Here is a 17,500-nt window from a genome sequence, read left to right on the forward strand (position 1 = left end):
GACAGGACTAGATAAATACACTATAGAAAGACAGGACTAGAGAAAGAGGGGACTAGAGAAAGAGATTAGAGAAAGACAGGACTAGAGAAAGAGATACGAGAAAGACAGGACTAGAGAAAGAGGGGACTAGAGAAAGAGATTAGAGAAAGACAGGACTAGAGAAAGAGGGGACTAGAGAAAGAGATTAGAGAAAGACAGGACTAGAGAAAGAGATACGAGAAAGACAGGACTAGAGAAAGAGATACGAGAAAGACAGGACTAGAGAAAGAGGGGACTAGAGAAATAGATTAGAGAAAGACAGGACTAGAGAAAGAGGGGACTAGAGAAAGAGATTAGAGAAAGACAGGACTAGAGAAAGAGATACGAGAAAGACAGGACTAGAGAAAGAGATACGAGAAAGACAGGACTAGAGAAAGAGATACGAGAACAACAGGACTAGAGAAAGAGGGGACTCGAGAAAGAGATTAGAGAAAGACAGGACTATAGAAAGAGACTAGAGAAAGACAGGACTAGAGAAAGACAGGACTAGAGAAAGAGATACGAGAAAGACAGGACTAGAGAAAGAGGGGACTCGAGAAAGAGATTAGAGAAAGACAGGACTAGAGAAAGAGGGGACTAGAGAAAGAGATTAGAGAAAGACACGACTAGAGAAAGAGATACGAGAAAGACAGGACTAGAGAAAGAGATACGAGAAAGACAGGACTAGAGAAAGAGGGGACTAGAGAAATAGATTAGAGAAAGACAGGACTAGAGAAAGAGGGGACTAGAGAAAGAGATTAGAGAAAGACAGGACTAGATAAATACACTATAGAAAGACAGGACTAGAGAAAGAGGGGACTAGAGAAAGAGATTAGAGAAAGACAGGACTAGAGAAAGAGATACGAGAAAGACAGGACTAGAGAAAGAGGGGACTAGAGAAAGAGATTAGAGAAAGACAGGACTAGAGAAAGAGGGGACTAGAGAAAGAGATTAGAGAAAGACAGGACTAGAGAAATACACTATAGAAAGACAGGACTAGAGAAAGAGAGGACTAGAGAAAGAGATCAGAGAAAGACAGGACTAGAGAAAGAGGGGACTAGAGAAAGAGATTAGAGAAAGACAGGACTAGAGAAAGAGTTTAGAGAAAGACAGGACTAGAGAAAGAGATTAGAGAAAGACAGGACTAGAGAAAGACAGGACTAGAGAAAGAGACTCGAGAAAGACAGGACTAGAGAAAGACAGGACTAGAGGAAGACAGGACTAGAGAAAGACAAGACTAGAGAAAGACAGGACTAGAGAAAGACAGGACTAGAGAAAGACAGGACTAGAGAAAGAGACTAGAGAAAGACAGGACTAGAGAAAGAGGAAACTAGACAAAGACAGGACTAGAGAAAGACAGGACTATAGAAAGACAGGACTAGAGAAAGACAGGACTAGAGAAAGACATGACTAGAGAAAGACAAGACTAGAGAAAGACAGGACTAGAGAAAGACAGGTCTATAGAAAGACAGGACTAGAGAAAGACAGGACTAGAGAAAGACAGGACTAGAGAAAGACAAGACTAGAGAAAGACAGGACTAGAGAAAGACAGGACTAGAGAAAGACAGGACTAGAGAAAGACAGGACTAGAGAAAGACAGGACTAGAGAAAGACAGGACTAGAGAAAGAGACTAGAGAAAGACAGGACTAGAGAAAGAGGGGACTAGAGAAAGACAGGACTAGAGAAAGAGGAGACTAGACAAAGAGAGGACTAGAGAACGAGACTAGAGAAAGACAGGACTAGAGAAAGACAGGACTATAGAAAGAGACTATAGAAAGAGACTAGAGAAAGACAGGACTATAGAAAGACAGGACTAGAGAAAGACAGGACTAGAGAAAGACAGGACTAGAGAAAGACAAGACTAGAGAAAGAGAGCTACTCACGGGGTCTCCAGCATGACGCGACACACACAAGCCATGGTGCTCAGGCAGTCTGTGGTGTCTTCAATGGGTAAGGTCTTATTCTGTAACACAGACAGCAGGGGGAGACAGAGAGTAAATACCAGCACTGGTCCCTGCGGGGAGACAGAGAGTAGGGGGAGACAGATAGTAAATACCAGCACTGGCCCCTGGGGGGAGACAGAGAGCAGGGGGAGACAGAGAGTAAATACCAGCACTGACCCCTGGGGGGAGACAGAGAGTAGGGGGAGACAGAGAGTAAATACCAGCACTGGCCCCTGGGGGGAGACAGAGAGTAGGGGGAGACAGAGAGTAAATACCAGCACTGACCCTTGGGGGGAGACAGAGTAAATACCAGCACCTGCCCCTGGGGTAAGACAGGCCCTAATCTCTGGCTTTCACATGACTAGGATATAGAAATATGCATCTCCAGAGGGTGGTGCGGTCTGCACAATGTATAACCGGGGGCAAACTACCTGCCCTCCAAGACACCGATAACTACCGATATAACAACAAGGCCAAAAAGATAATCAAGGATAACACCCAACCAAGCCACCATCCAGAAGGCGAGGTCAGTACAGGTGCATCAATGCCGGGACCGAGAAACTGAGGAACAACTTCAGACTGTTTTTTAAAAATATAACTAGGCGTCCCGTTAATGGGACAGTTGTAAATAATGCAGTGCCGTGTGTCACGATCGCAGATTTTAGAGAAACAACAAGTGTCAGTACATTTAAGTGTCTTATATCGGCTGAAAGCTTAAATTATTGTTAATATAACTGGACTGTCCAATTTACAGTAGCTATTACTGGGGAAAAAAATCCATGCTATTGTTTGAGGAGAGCTCCTAACCACAAAACACTTTTTTTCACTGCGATAGGTTTGACAAATTCACCTCTGATGGTGAAATTTGGTCTTACATTCTGAAATCTTGCTCTGATTTATCATCAAAGGGTTCCAGAGATAACATGAAGTGTCGTTTTGTTAGATGAAATCCTTTATCATGTCTATAAAAAGGTCCATATAGCATGCACAATCGAGTTTGTATTTCCACTCGTTCAATTTGCAAATAAAGGAATCTATGAAAATCTCACCCTAAATGTTGTTTTCAACCAGTCAAATCACATTCGTATGTATTCCTCAGAGACCCTAGAATGTAACCAGACTTCACTATATCATTAGGGGTGTAGTATGTCCTATAGGACACCCTATCAGAGATCCTAGAAGGTAACCAGACTTCACTATATCATTAGGAGTGTAGTATATCCTATAGGACACCTTATCAGAGATCCTAGAAGGTAACTAGACTTCACTATATCATTAGGAGTGTAGTATATCCTATAGGACACCTTATCAGAGATCCTAGAAGGTAACCAGACTTCACTATATCATTAGGAGTGTAGTATATCCTATAGGACACCTTATCAGAGATCCTAGAAGGTAACTAGACTTCACTATATCATTAGGGGTGTAGTATATCCTATAGGACACCATATCAGAGACCCTAGAATGTAACCAGACTTCACTATATCATTAGGGGTGTAGTATGTCCTATGGGACACCCTATCAGAGATCCTAGAAGGTAACTAGACTTCACTATATCATTAGGAGTGTAGTATATCCTATAGGACACCATATCAGAGACCCTAGAAGGTAACCAGACTTCACTATATCATTAGGGGTGTAGTATATCCTATAGGACACCAAATTTGGTCAGAGAGCGATTCCTTCGTGGCACACCGATGACACGGGCGGCCATCACTTGATCGACTGCAACTTTGTCAAATAAGCACCAATCGGGGTCAAGAAAAGCTAGGTGGATAGCCAATGAGCTGTGCGTCATGGAAACCCCATATCTGGCGAAAAGTGTCACTGCTAACCTTGTGCGACAGCAATCCTTGTCTATTTGGACAAAAATTATAAGAATATGGAGAGTTATGAAGTTATGAAAACATGGTGTTTTACAAATGTTGAACTTATAATATAATATGGCTACTAATAGTCAAAGTATTTACAGATTTGACGATATTCTTGAGGAAAAATGTAACGTGAATATCTTCTTCACGTTTTACCCAAATCTCCATGGGTGACTTCACACTAAATGTCATGTAGTTCGCTCATACTTTGAGTTATCCGCCTGAAACTTTGCACATACACTGCCGCCATCTTGTGGACACCATCAGAATTACAGCCAGAGTGATGGCTAGAGCTGGGACCCTCCTACATTCAATTCACCTTTCCACAAACTTCAAAAGAGTTTCCTTTCAAATGGTACTAAGAATATGCATATCCTTGCTTCAGGTCCTGAGCTACAGGCAGTTAGATTTGGGTCCTGAGCTACAGGCAGTTAGATTTGGGTCCTGAGCTACAGGCAGTTAGATTTGGGTCCTGAGCTACAGGCAGTTAGATTTGGGTCCTGAGCTACAGGCAGTTAGATTTGGGTCCTGAGCTACAGGCAGTTAGATATGGATACGTCATTTTAGGCTGAAAATTGAAGGAAATTGTACAATCTTTATGTTACCATTGTCTAATATACATTTGTTGTGTTTCTTTTTTGTCTGCTAATAATTGCTTCAGTGTTGTTGAGTCTAAGAACGCTGTAGGGTCAGTCCAACTGTTATTTCATTCTGATTTATAATCAGATAATAATAATAAATTAATTAATTAATAATAATTTATTTTCATATAGTTGAAAATTTTAAAAAGGGAGTAACTAACAAGTTTTAAGAACAAATGATTACTTACAATGATGGCCTACCGGGGAAGAGAGGGTTAACTGCATTGTTCAGGGGCAGAACAACAGATCTTTACCTTGTCAATTCAGGGATTCAATCCAGTAACCTTTCAGTTACTGGCCCAATGCTCTAACCACTAGGCTACAGGAGACCTCTATTAAACAGCCATCACTAACACAGAGAGGCTGCTGCCTACAAAGAGACTGGAAATAATTGACCACTTTAATACATGGATCACTAGTCACTTTAATAATGCCACTTTAATACTGTTTACATATCTTGCATTACTCGTCTCATATGTACTGTATTTATACCATCTACTGCATCTTGCCTATGCCGCTCTGTCATTGCTCATCCATATATTTATATATTCTGAGTCCATTCCTCTACTTGATTCGTGTGTATTAGGTAGTTGTTGTGGAATTGTTAGATTACATGTTAGATATTACTGCACTGCAGGAACTAGAACCACAAGCATTTCGCTACGCTTGCAACAACATCTGCTAATCATGTGTATGTGAACAATAAAATGTGATTTGACTTGATTTGGTCACATATACCTTAAAAAAAATGGAGGTGCGTGGAGAAGAAAAACAGTCAGCATCCACCATTCACCTCATGCAGCGGGACACATCTCCTTCGCATAGAGTTGATCAGGAAGATTGAGGCCTGTGGAATGTTGTGCCACTCCTCTACAATGGCTGTGTGAAGTTGCTGGATATTGGCGGGAAACTGGAACACACTGTAGTACACATCGATCCAGAGCATCCCAAACATGCTCAATGGCTGTGTGAAGTTGCTGGATATTGGCAGGAAACTGGAACACACTGTAGTACACATCGATCCAGAGCATCCCAAACATGCTCAATGGCTGTGTGAAGTTGCTGGATATTGGCAGGAAAATGGAACACACTGTAGTACATATCGATCCAGAGCATCCAAAACATGCTCAATGGCTGATATGTCTGGTGAGTATGCAGGCCATGGAAGAACTGGGACATTTTCAGCTTCCAGGAATTGTGTTCAGATCCTTGCGACAGGAAGCAGTACATTATGATGCTGAAAGGTGATGGCGGCGGATGAATGGCACGGCAATGGGCCACAGGATGTCGTCAAGAGTGTGAAAAGCTGTCATCAAGGTGAAGGGTGGCTACTTTGAAGAATCTCAAATATAAAATATATTTTTGATTTGTGACTTGGGGTGCAGTGAGGCTAGTATCGGGTGATTTGGGGTGCAGTGAGGCTAGTATAGGGTAGCTTGGGGTAGTAGTTATTAGAGGCTTGAGGTAGGTTCTTAATTTAGGGGGAAGGAGCTGATGCTAGTTAAGAGCTAGAGGGAAGGGAGGGACGGGAGGAAGGGACTAAAACTAGGGGACAGGGGTCATGACCTCTGACTGACCTCTGACACAAACTTGGTGGTGGCATTACTCAGGGTCTTCAGCATGGGTGTGGCCTCGGCGTAGAACAGAGACATCCGATTGGCCATCTCGTTGTTCACCTCGTTCTCCGCCTCCAACTGCAGCAGAGAGAGATGGTTGGAACACGAAAACATTTAAATATGTGGCACACGATTCCTCTTTAATTGTTGTGTATCTGCACGTCATCTAGCGTGACATCGTTGTTCCTGCCTGCAATTACATTTCACATTTACATTTTTGTCATTTATCAGACGTTATTATCCAAAGCGACTTACATTCATCTACAGATAGCTAGGTGGGACAACCACATATCACAGTCATAGTCAGTACATTCATCTACAGATAGCTAGGTGGGACAACCACATATCACAGTCATAGTCAGTACATTCATCTACAGATAGCTAGGTGGGACAACCACATATCACAGTCATAGTCGGTACATTCATCTACAGATAGCTAGGTGGGACAACCACATATCACAGTCAGTACATTCATCTACAGATAGCTAGGTGGGACAACCACATATCACAGTCATAGTCAGTACATTCATCTACAGATAGCTAGGTGGGACAACCACATATCACAGTCATAGTCAGTACATTCATCTACAGATAGCTAGGTGGGACAACCACATATCACAGTCATAGTCAGTACATTCATCTACAGATAGCTAGGTGGGACAACCACATATCACAGTCACAGTCAGTACATTCATCTACAGATAGCTAGGTGGGACAACCACATATCACAGTCAGTACATTCATCTACAGATAGCTGGGTGGGACAACCACATATCACAGTCATAGTCAGTACATTCATCTACAGATAGCTAGGTGGGACAACCACATATCACAGTCATAGTCAGTACATTCATCTACAGATAGCTAGGTGGGACAACCACATATCACAGTCATAGTCAGTACATTTATCTACAGATAGCTAGGTGGGACAACCACATATCACAGTCATAGTCAGTACATTCATCTACAGATAGCTAGGTGGGACAACCACATATCACAGTCATAGTCAGTACATTCATCTACAGATAGCTAGGTGGGACAACCACATATCACAGTCATAGTCAGTACATTCATCTACAGATAGCTAGGTGGGACAACCACATATCACAGTCATAGTCAGTACATTCATCTACAGATAGCTAGGTGGGACAACCACATATCACAGTCATAGTCAGTACATTCATCTACAGATAGCTAGGTGGGACAACCACATATCACAGTCATAGTCAGTACATTCATCTACAGATAGCTGGGTGGGACAACCACATATCACAGTCACAGTCAGTACATTCATCTACAGATAGCTAGGTGGGACAACCACATATCACAGTCACAGTCAGTACATTCATCTACAGATAGCTAGGTGGGACAACCACATATCACAGTCATAGTCAGTACATTCATCTACAGATAGCTAGGTGGGACAACCACATATCACAGTCATAGTCAGTACATTCATCTACAGATAGCTGGGTGGGACAACCACATATCACAGTCATAGTCAGTACATTCATCTACAGATAGCTGGGTGGGACAACCACATATCACAGTCATAGTCAGTACATTCATCTACAGATAGCTAGGTGGGACAACCACATATCACAGTCAGTACATTCATCTACAGATAGCTAGGTGGGACAACCACATATCACAGTCATAGTCAGTACATTCATCTACAGATAGCTGGGTGGGACAACCACATATCACAGTCAGTACATTCATCTACAGATAGCTAGGTGGGACAACCACATATCACAGTCATAGTCAGTACATTCATCTACAGATAGCTGGGTGGGACAACCACATATCACAGTCATAGTCAGTACATTCATCTACAGATAGCTAGGTGGGACAACCACATATCACAGTCATAGTCAGTACATTCATCTACAGATAGCTGGGTGGGACAACCACATATCACAGTCATAGTCAGTACATTCATCTACAGATAGCTAGGTGGGACAACCACATATCACAGTCATAGTCAGTACATTCATCTACAGATAGCTAGGTGGGACAACCACATATCACAGTCAGTACATTCATCTACAGATAGCTAGGTGGGACAACCACATATCACAGTCAGTACATTCATCTACAGATAGCTAGGTGGGACAACCACATATCACAGTCATAGTCAGTACATTCATCTACAGATAGCTAGGTGGGACAACCACATTCACAGTCATAGTCAGTACATTCATCTACAGATAGCTAGGTGGGACAACCACATATCACAGTCATAGTCAGTACATTCATCTACAGATAGCTAGGTGGGACAACCACATATCACAGTCACAGTCAGTACATTCATCTACAGATAGCTGGGTGGGACAACCACATATCACAGTCAGTACATTCATCTACAGATAGCTAGGTGGGACAACCACATATCACAGTCATAGTCAGTACATTCATCTACAGATAGCTAGGTGGGACAACCACATATCACAGTCATAGTCAGTACATTCATCTACAGATAGCTAGGTGGGACAACCACATATCACAGTCATAGTCAGTACATTCATCTACAGATAGCTAGGTGGGACAACCACATATCACAGTCACAGTCAGTACATTCATCTACAGATAGCTAGGTGGGACAACCACATATCACAGTCATAGTCAGTACATTCATCTACAGATAGCTAGGTGGGACAACCACATATCACAGTCGTAGTCAGTACATTCATCTACAGATAGCTAGGTGGGACAACCACATATCACAGTCATAGTCAGTACATTCATCTACAGATAGCTAGGTGGGACAACCACATATCACAGTCATAGTCAGTACATTCATCTACAGATAGCTAGGTGGGACAACCACATATCACAGTCATAGTCAGTACATTCATCTACAGATAGCTGGGTGGGACAACCACATATCACAGTCAGTACATTCATCTACAGATAGCTAGGTGGGACAACCACATATCACAGTCATAGTCAGTACATTCATCTACAGATAGCTAGGTGGGACAACCACATATCACAGTCATAGTCAGTACATTCATCTACAGATAGCTAGGTGGGACAACCACATATCACAGTCACAGTCAGTACATTCATCTACAGATAGCTAGGTGGGACAACCACATATCACAGTCATAGTCAGTACATTCATCTACAGATAGCTAGGTGGGACAACCACATATCACAGTCGTAGTCAGTACATTCATCTACAGATAGCTAGGTGGGACAACCACATATCACAGTCACAGTCAGTACATTCATCTACAGATAGCTGGGTGGGACAACCACATATCACAGTCACAGTCAGTACATTCATCTACAGATAGCTGGGTGGGACAACCACATATCACAGTCACAGTCAGTACATTCATCTACAGATAGCTAGGTGGGACAACCTCATATCACAGTCACAGTCAGTACATTCATCTACAGATAGCTAGGTGGGACAACCACATATCACAGTCACAGTCAGTACATTCATCTACAGATAGCTAGGTGGGACAACCACATATCACAGTCGTAGTCAGTACATTCATCTACAGATAGCTAGGTGGGACAACCACATATCACAGTCACAGTCAGTACATTCATCTACAGATAGCTGGGTGGGACAACCACATATCACAGTCATAGTCAGTACATTCATCTACAGATAGCTAGGTGGGACAACCACATATCACAGTCATAGTCAGTACATTCATCTACAGATAGCTAGGTGGGACAACCACATATCACAGTCATAGTCAGTACATTCATCTACAGATAGCTAGGTGGGACAACCACATATCACAGTCATAGTCAGTACATTCATCTACAGATAGCTAGGTGGGACAACCACATATCACAGTCACAGTCAGTACATTCATCTACAGATAGCTAGGTGGGACAACCACATATCACAGTCACAGTCAGTACATTCATCTACAGATAGCTAGGTGGGACAACCACATATCACAGTCAGTACATTCATCTACAGATAGCTAGGTGGGACAACCACATATCACAGTCACAGTCAGTACATTCATCTACAGATAGCTAGGTGGGACAACCACATATCACAGTCACAGTCAGTACATTCATCTACAGATAGCTAGGTGGGACAACCACATATCACAGTCACAGTCAGTACATTCATCTACAGATAGCTAGGTGGGACAACCACATATCACAGTCATAGTCAGTACATTCATCTACAGATAGCTAGGTGGGACAACCACATATCACAGTCATAGTCAGTACATTCATCTACAGATAGCTAGGTGGGACAACCACATATCACAGTCATAGTCAGTACATTCATCTACAGATAGCTAGGTGGGACAACCACATATCACAGTCATAGTCAGTACATTCATCTACAGATAGCTAGGTGGGACAACCACATATCACAGTCACAGTAAGCAACATCTTCTTTAACAAAGCAGCCATCAGAAAAGTCAGAGTTAGAAAGGTTGAAAAATAATCAAGTGTGAGTGTCAGTTCAATTCATTCAGCATCTACACAAAGAGAAAAAAACAGTACTATGTGATGACCAGTAGCTTTTTTGTTGTTGTTAACAGTTGGTAATGAGCACTGTTACCATAGCAACCGTCTGACAGTTTAGCCAAACGATCCAGGTTACGGAACCAATGTAGCAGAGGCCGACATGGTCTTACCTGCTGGTTGTTCAGCCTGTTTCTACTGATGGTCTTACCTGCTGGTTGTTCAGCCTGTTTCTACTGATAGTCTTACCTGCTGGTTGTTCAGCCTGTTTCTACTGATAGTCTTACCTGCTGGTTGTTCAGCCTGTTTCTACTGATAGTCTTACCTGCTGGTTGTTCAGCCTGTTTCTACTGATAGTCTTACCTGCTGGTTGTTCAGCCTGTTTCTACTGATGGTTCTCCTGTAGTAGCTGAAGTCATTCTGAATGGCTGGGTTTGTCATCTAGAGAGAGAGAGGAGGGGGGGTAAGTTAAACAGTAGCTATAATCAGTGCAGTGAAAACACTCTGAGGGAGGGGGGGGCGTAAGTCAGTGTGCGCTACTCCACCGCTTATACAGTAACTACAATTGGTAAATTAAATTGATTGAACGTGATTTGGAAAGGCACACACCTGTCTATATAAGGTCCCTACAGTTGACAGTGCATGTCAGAGTAAAAACCAAGCCATGAGGTCAAAGGAATTATCCGTAGAGCTCCGAGACAGGATTGTGTCGATGCACAGATCTGAGAAAGGACACCAAAACATTTCTGCAGCATTGAAGGTCCCCAAGAACACAGTGGCCTCCATCATTCTTGAATGGAAGAAGTTTGGAACCACCAAGATTCTTCCTAGACCTGGCCGCCCGGCCAAACTGAGCAATCGGGGGAGAAGGGCCTTGGTCAGGGAGGTGACCAAGAACCTGATGGTCACTCTGACAGAGCTCTAGAGTTCCTCTGTGGAGATGGGAGTACCTTCCAGAAGGACAACCATCTCTGCAGCACTGGGAGAACAGAACAAAGTACAGAAAGATCCTTAATTAAAGCCTACTCCAGAGCGCTCACGACCTCAGACTGGGTTGAAGGTTGACCTTCCAACGGGAAAACGACCCCAAGCACACAGCCAAGACAATGCAGGAGCGGCTTCGAGACAAGTCTCCTTGTGTGACCCAGCCAGAGTCTGGACTTGATCCCAATCGAACATCTCTGGAGACCTGAACATGTCTGTGCAGCGACGCTTCCCATCTAACCTGACAGAGCTTTAGAGGATCTGCAGAGAAGAATGGGAGAAACTCCCCAAATACAGGGGTGCCAAGCTTGTAGCATCATACTCAAGAAGATTCAAGGCTGTAAATCGCTGCCAAAGGTGCTTCAACAAAGTACTGAGTAAAGGGCGTGAATGTAAATCAGTGTATTTATTTATTTATTTATTTTTAATCTGTTTTTCCCTTGTCATTATGGGTATTGTGATGTCATTATGGGGTATTGTGATGTCATTATGGGGTATTGTGATGTCATTATGGGGTATTGTGATGTCATTATGGGGTATTGTGATGTCATTATGGGGTATTGTGATGTCATTATGGGGTATTGTGATGTCATTATGGGATATTGTGTGTAGATTGATGAGGGGAAAAAAACTGTTTAATACATTTTAGACTGTAATGTAACAAAATGTGGAAAAAGTCAAGTGGTCTGAATACTTTCCAAAGGCTGTTTAAATGACATTTCAAGAGCTATGCATTTAATAATATAATAAAATAATATAAAATATAATATATGGTTGAATACTTTCCAAAGGCTCAGTCATGTGTGCAAATAAATGACAACCCCAGCTCAAGGCTGCAGCTACCAACTGAGCTACATTTGGTTCGCTAACCTGCCCAGTGGCTAGATGTCAAGATCAAGCTTCATGGTTACAGCAGAGACATTCAGTCATTGGATCAAGTTCTCTGTTGCCCAAAGAAATCTGTGCGTCCCCCCCAAAAATTGAATACAAATAGCACCCCTTGTATGCACATTGGGTAACACCATGTACTCCGGTATGGTTCAGAAACGGTATGACGGTATGTTCTGGATACCACCCAACCCTACTATGTAATGATATAAAGGAAAGCAACCCCCATCTCTCCTGGACAGACTATGGATACATAAATGGCCTTCCTCATTCCCTTCCTCATTCCCTTTCTCCTCCTTCTCACCTTTAGTTCGTCGAAGCTGAGGGTGAAGTGGAGTATCTCAGCGAACTGTTTGGCCAGGGCCTGTTCTCTCTCCAGGTGCTGCATGGGAGCGTAGGGAGGGCTCGTCAGCGCCTCCAACAGGCTACGCAGGGCATTCTCTACATGGACACATAATAATGTACATTACATTAGTACCGAACAAATTAATTCATTAAGTTTTATTTTTGTGACAAATCGCCACTTGGTCACCCAAGTGAATTAATACACACAGTAAACCAACATGACAATAATTCACTGTGATAATTATTCTGGTGTTTTGTGCAGTGCACATCGCATAAACAGTGACAAAGAATCAATACATAATATTACAAATATATATGTATACAATATATATATATATATATATATATATATATATATATATACATACTATATATATATATATATATATATATATATATATATATATATATATATATATATATATATATATATATATATATATATATATATATATATTACAATTGAATACATCAATACGGAATATTTAAATATATATATGTATATACTGTACATACTGTGTATATATAGATATATACTGTATATATATATATATATATGTAAAAAAAACGTAAATCAGTACATAATACTAAATAAGGTTATCCAAGCAATAATTATATCCACTATAACTATGAAATAACACATCTTGAGTCATGTAGTAACCAAACAAGTATTTAATAAATCAAAATATATTTTATATTTGAGATTCTTCAAAGCAGCCACCCTTTGCCTTGATGACAGTTTTGCTCAATCTGGGCATTCTCTCAACCAGCTTCATGAGGTAGTCACCTGGAATGATTCCATATGTGTCATTCCATAGTTTTGATGTCTTCACTGTTATTACATTTCTACAACGTAGAAAATAGTAAAATAAAGAAAAACCCTTGAATGAGTAGGTCTGTCCAAAAATGTTGACTGGTACTGTATATATATATATATATATACACACACTTGCATACGCACACATTGTGATATTGTTGTATTGAACATGTTGTGTTGTGGATATTTGGTGGTGAAGGGATGTTATAGGTGATGGACTGTTTTATCATTAGCTCCTCCAGTACAAACACAGTTCACTGTTTTAATCTGTTGTTTTATATGTAATGTGGGTGCTTTGGTGTGTTTTGGACCACAGAAAGAGTAGCTGCTGTCTTGGTAACAGCTAATGGGGATCCCTAATAAATACAAAAATACGAATACAGATCAATAAATACAGAAAAATGAAAGGGCATTTGATCCCAGTCTGGCACGACGAGCAGACATGCCTGCACACAATCTGTACACCTATGTGTCATTTGCTGTGTCATTTGCTGTATAGGACTTGAATATATTTTTTTACTGAATTGAAGGTAGCCATTTTTTATTTTTTTTATTCTAAGCTTTATGTCAAATTTATTCCACAAACCGAAGAAATACACAACGGACCAAAAAAACCCAGTTTCAGTTCCTCCTCATCACTCAGTCACATAATGCCAAGGTTTATCTGGTGTGCTTTCTGGAATTAAAATCAAGCGTATATCGTGATAGAAAGGACAATAGGGGATCAAATTCATTTAATTCACTATTTCTTTTGAGGTCACAATAGGTACATAGTCTTTCCACTTCCATTTAACCACAATACTGACCTGTTTCAATACACAGAGGCAATATACCTGATCTTACCTGTTTCAATACACAGAGACAATATACCTGATCTGACCTGTTTCAATACACAGAGGCAATATCCCTGATCTGACCCTGTTCTCAATTTGGGTTTATGATTAATCTCCTCCACATATTTATTTTCATATTGCGACATCAGTTGTTTTTTAGTAGAGTCTATGTTTTCCTTTATTTGGTTCCGTACAACTGTTCCCAGTCAGGCTGTTGGTAAAGGTTAGACATTTCAGTTGCCCAGGCGGCCCCTATGGAGAGATCCAATTGAAAAACGTTGCTGGAAATTCGGGCAATTGGCATATTCAACAGTCTATTCCAAAGCCTCACCATACAGGCCTTCCCATCTCACCTCACAGGGTACCCAGCCCGTGTCCCTAGTTATTGTCATACAGGCCTTCCATCTCACCTCACAGGGTACCCAGCCCCGTGTCCCCAGTTATTGTCATACAGGCCTTCCATCTCACCTCACAGGGTACCCAGCCCGTGTCCCTAGTTATTGTCATACAGGCCTTCCATCTCACCTCACAGGGTACCCAGCCCATGTCCCTAGTTATTGTCATACAGGCCTTCCGTCTCACCTCACAGGGTACCCAGCCCGTGTCCCCAGTTATTGTCATACACGCCTTCCGTCTCACCTCACAGGGTACCCAGCCCGTGTCCCCAGTTATTGTCATACACGCCTTCCGTCTCACCTCACAGGGTACCCAGCCCATGTCCCTAGTTATTGTCATACAGGCCTTCCATCTCACCTCACAGGGTACCCAGCCCGTGTCCCTAGTTATTGTCATACTGGCCTTCCATCTCACCTCACAGGGTTCCCAGCCCGTGTCCCCAGTTATTGTCATACAGGCCTTCCATCTCACCTCACAGGGTACCCAGCCCGTGTCCCCAGTTATTGTCATACAGGCCTTCCATCTCACCTCACAGGGTACCCAGCCCGTGTCCCTAGTTATTGTCATACAGGCCTTCCATCTCACCTCACAGGGTACCCAGCCCATGTCCCCAGTTATTGTCATACAGGCCTTCCGTCTCACCTCACAGGGTACCCAGCCCATGTCCCTAGTTATTGTCATACACGCCTTCCGTCTCACCTCACAGGGTACCCAGCCCGTGTCCCTAGTTATTGTCATACAGGCCTTCCGTCTCACCTCACAGGGTACCCAGCCCGTGTCCCCAGTTATTGTCATACAGGCCTTCCATCTCACCTCACAGGGTACCCAGCCCATGTCCCTAGTTATTGCCATACACGCCTTCCATCTCACCTCACAGGGTTCCCAGCCCATGTCCCTAGTTATTGTCATACAGGCCTTCCGTCTCACCTCACAGGGTACCCAGCCCGTGTCCCCAGTTATTGCCAGTATATGTGCAAACCTGTGGACACCTTAAAAAATAACATACTGCTCTGTTGTGGATGTGTTAAATTTTTTGAGAACCTTTCACCTCACACTCCCACTGAATACTCCAGGAACGGACAATTGAAGTCAGAAGTTTATATACACCTTAGCCAAATACATTCAAACTCAGTTTTTCACAATTCCTGACATTTAATCCTGTTTTAGGTCAGTTATTGATGTAAAAAATGTATCACTAGCCACTTTAAACAATGGCACTTAATATAATGTTTACAATGTACCCTACATTACTCATCTCATATGTATATACTGTAGTCTATATCATCTACTGCATCTTGCCATCTTTATGTAATACATGTATCACTAGCCACTTTAAACTATGCCACTTTTATGTTTACATACCCTACATTACTCATCTCATATGTATATACTGTACTCGATACCATCTACTGCATCTTGCCTATGCCGCTCTGTACCATCACTCATTCATATATCTTTATGTACATATTCTTTATCCCTTTACACTTGTGTGTATAAGGTAGTTGTTGTGGAATTGTTAGGTTAGATTACTCATTGGTTATCACTGCATTGTCGGAACTAGAAGACAGAACGCGTCTATGTCCTATTTGGTATGATGGCTGCGTGGTCCCATGGGGTTTATACGTGCGTACTATTGTTTGTACAGATGAACGTGGTACCTTCAGGTGTTTGGAAATTGCTCCCAAGGATGAACCAGACTTGTGGAGGTCTACAATAGTTTTTCTGAGGTCTTGGCTGATTTATTTTGATTTTCACATGATGTCAAGCAAAGAGGCACTGAGTTTGAAGGTAGATCTTGAAATACATCCACAGGTACACCTCCTATTGACTCAAATGATATCAATTAGCCTATCAGAAGCTTCTAAAACCATGACGTCATTTTTTTTTATTTTTCCAAACTGTTTAAAGGCACAGTCAATGTAGTGTATGTTAACTTCTGACCCACTGGAATTGTGATACAGTGAATTATAAGTGAAATAATCTGTCCGTAAACAATTGCTGGAAAAATTACTTCTGTCATGCACAAAGTAGATGTCCTAACAGACTTGCCAAAACTGTAGTTTGTTAACAAGAAATGTGTGGAGTGGTTGAAAAACGAGTTTTAATGACTCCAACCTAAGTGTATGTAAACTTCCCACTTCCCACAGTATCTCTTATCACACCACACTCCCGGAGAATTCTCCAGGACACGAACATATCTGACACAGTTTGGAATACATGGTGTAACTCCCCGAAGAACTCTACTTAGTATTTCTTGGGGGGTATTTTTTTAGGATTTCCTTTAGCTGTTCCAGAAGCAGTAGCTACTCTTCCTGGAGTCCTCACAAAACACATGAAACACAATACAGAACATGAATTAGTATCCCCATTAGCTGTTCCAGAAGCAGTAGCTACTCTTCCTGGAGTCCTCACAAAACACATGAAACACAATACAGAACATTAATTAGTATCCCCATTAGCTGTTCCAGAAGCAGTAGCTACTCTTCCTGGAGTCCTCACAAAGCACATGAAACACAATACAGAACATTAATTAGTATCCCCATTAGCTGTTCCAGAAGCAGTAGCTACTCTTCCTGGAGTCCTCACAAAGCACATGAAACACAATACAGAACATTAATTAGTATCCCCATTAGCTGTTCCAGAAGCAGTAGCTACTCTTCCTGGAGTCCTCACAAAGCACATGAAACAC

The 17,500-nt window shown here is 41.9% G+C and overlaps 1 protein-coding gene across 5 annotated transcripts in view; it reads right to left on the bottom strand.

Moving 5' to 3' along the window:
- The window catches only part of LOC124043138 (CYFIP-related Rac1 interactor A-like), a 113,442-nt gene that overhangs the window by 8,797 nt on the left and 87,145 nt on the right, over nt 1–17,500 (bottom strand). For all 5 annotated transcript variants that reach the window (XM_046361368.1, XM_046361366.1, XM_046361365.1 and 2 more), the window contains 4 exons: nt 12,725–12,861; nt 10,912–10,989; nt 6,052–6,168; nt 1,903–1,982 (listed from right to left, as the gene is read on the bottom strand). In XM_046361368.1, coding sequence (XP_046217324.1) covers nt 1,903–1,982; nt 6,052–6,168; nt 10,912–10,989; nt 12,725–12,861 — 412 coding nt within the window. The remainder of the gene's footprint in view (nt 1–1,902; nt 1,983–6,051; nt 6,169–10,911; nt 10,990–12,724; nt 12,862–17,500) is intronic.

The sequence above is a fragment of the Oncorhynchus gorbuscha genome, linkage group LG09, assembly GCF_021184085.1.
Source record: "Oncorhynchus gorbuscha isolate QuinsamMale2020 ecotype Even-year linkage group LG09, OgorEven_v1.0, whole genome shotgun sequence".
Taxonomy (NCBI): Eukaryota; Metazoa; Chordata; class Actinopteri; order Salmoniformes; family Salmonidae; genus Oncorhynchus; species Oncorhynchus gorbuscha.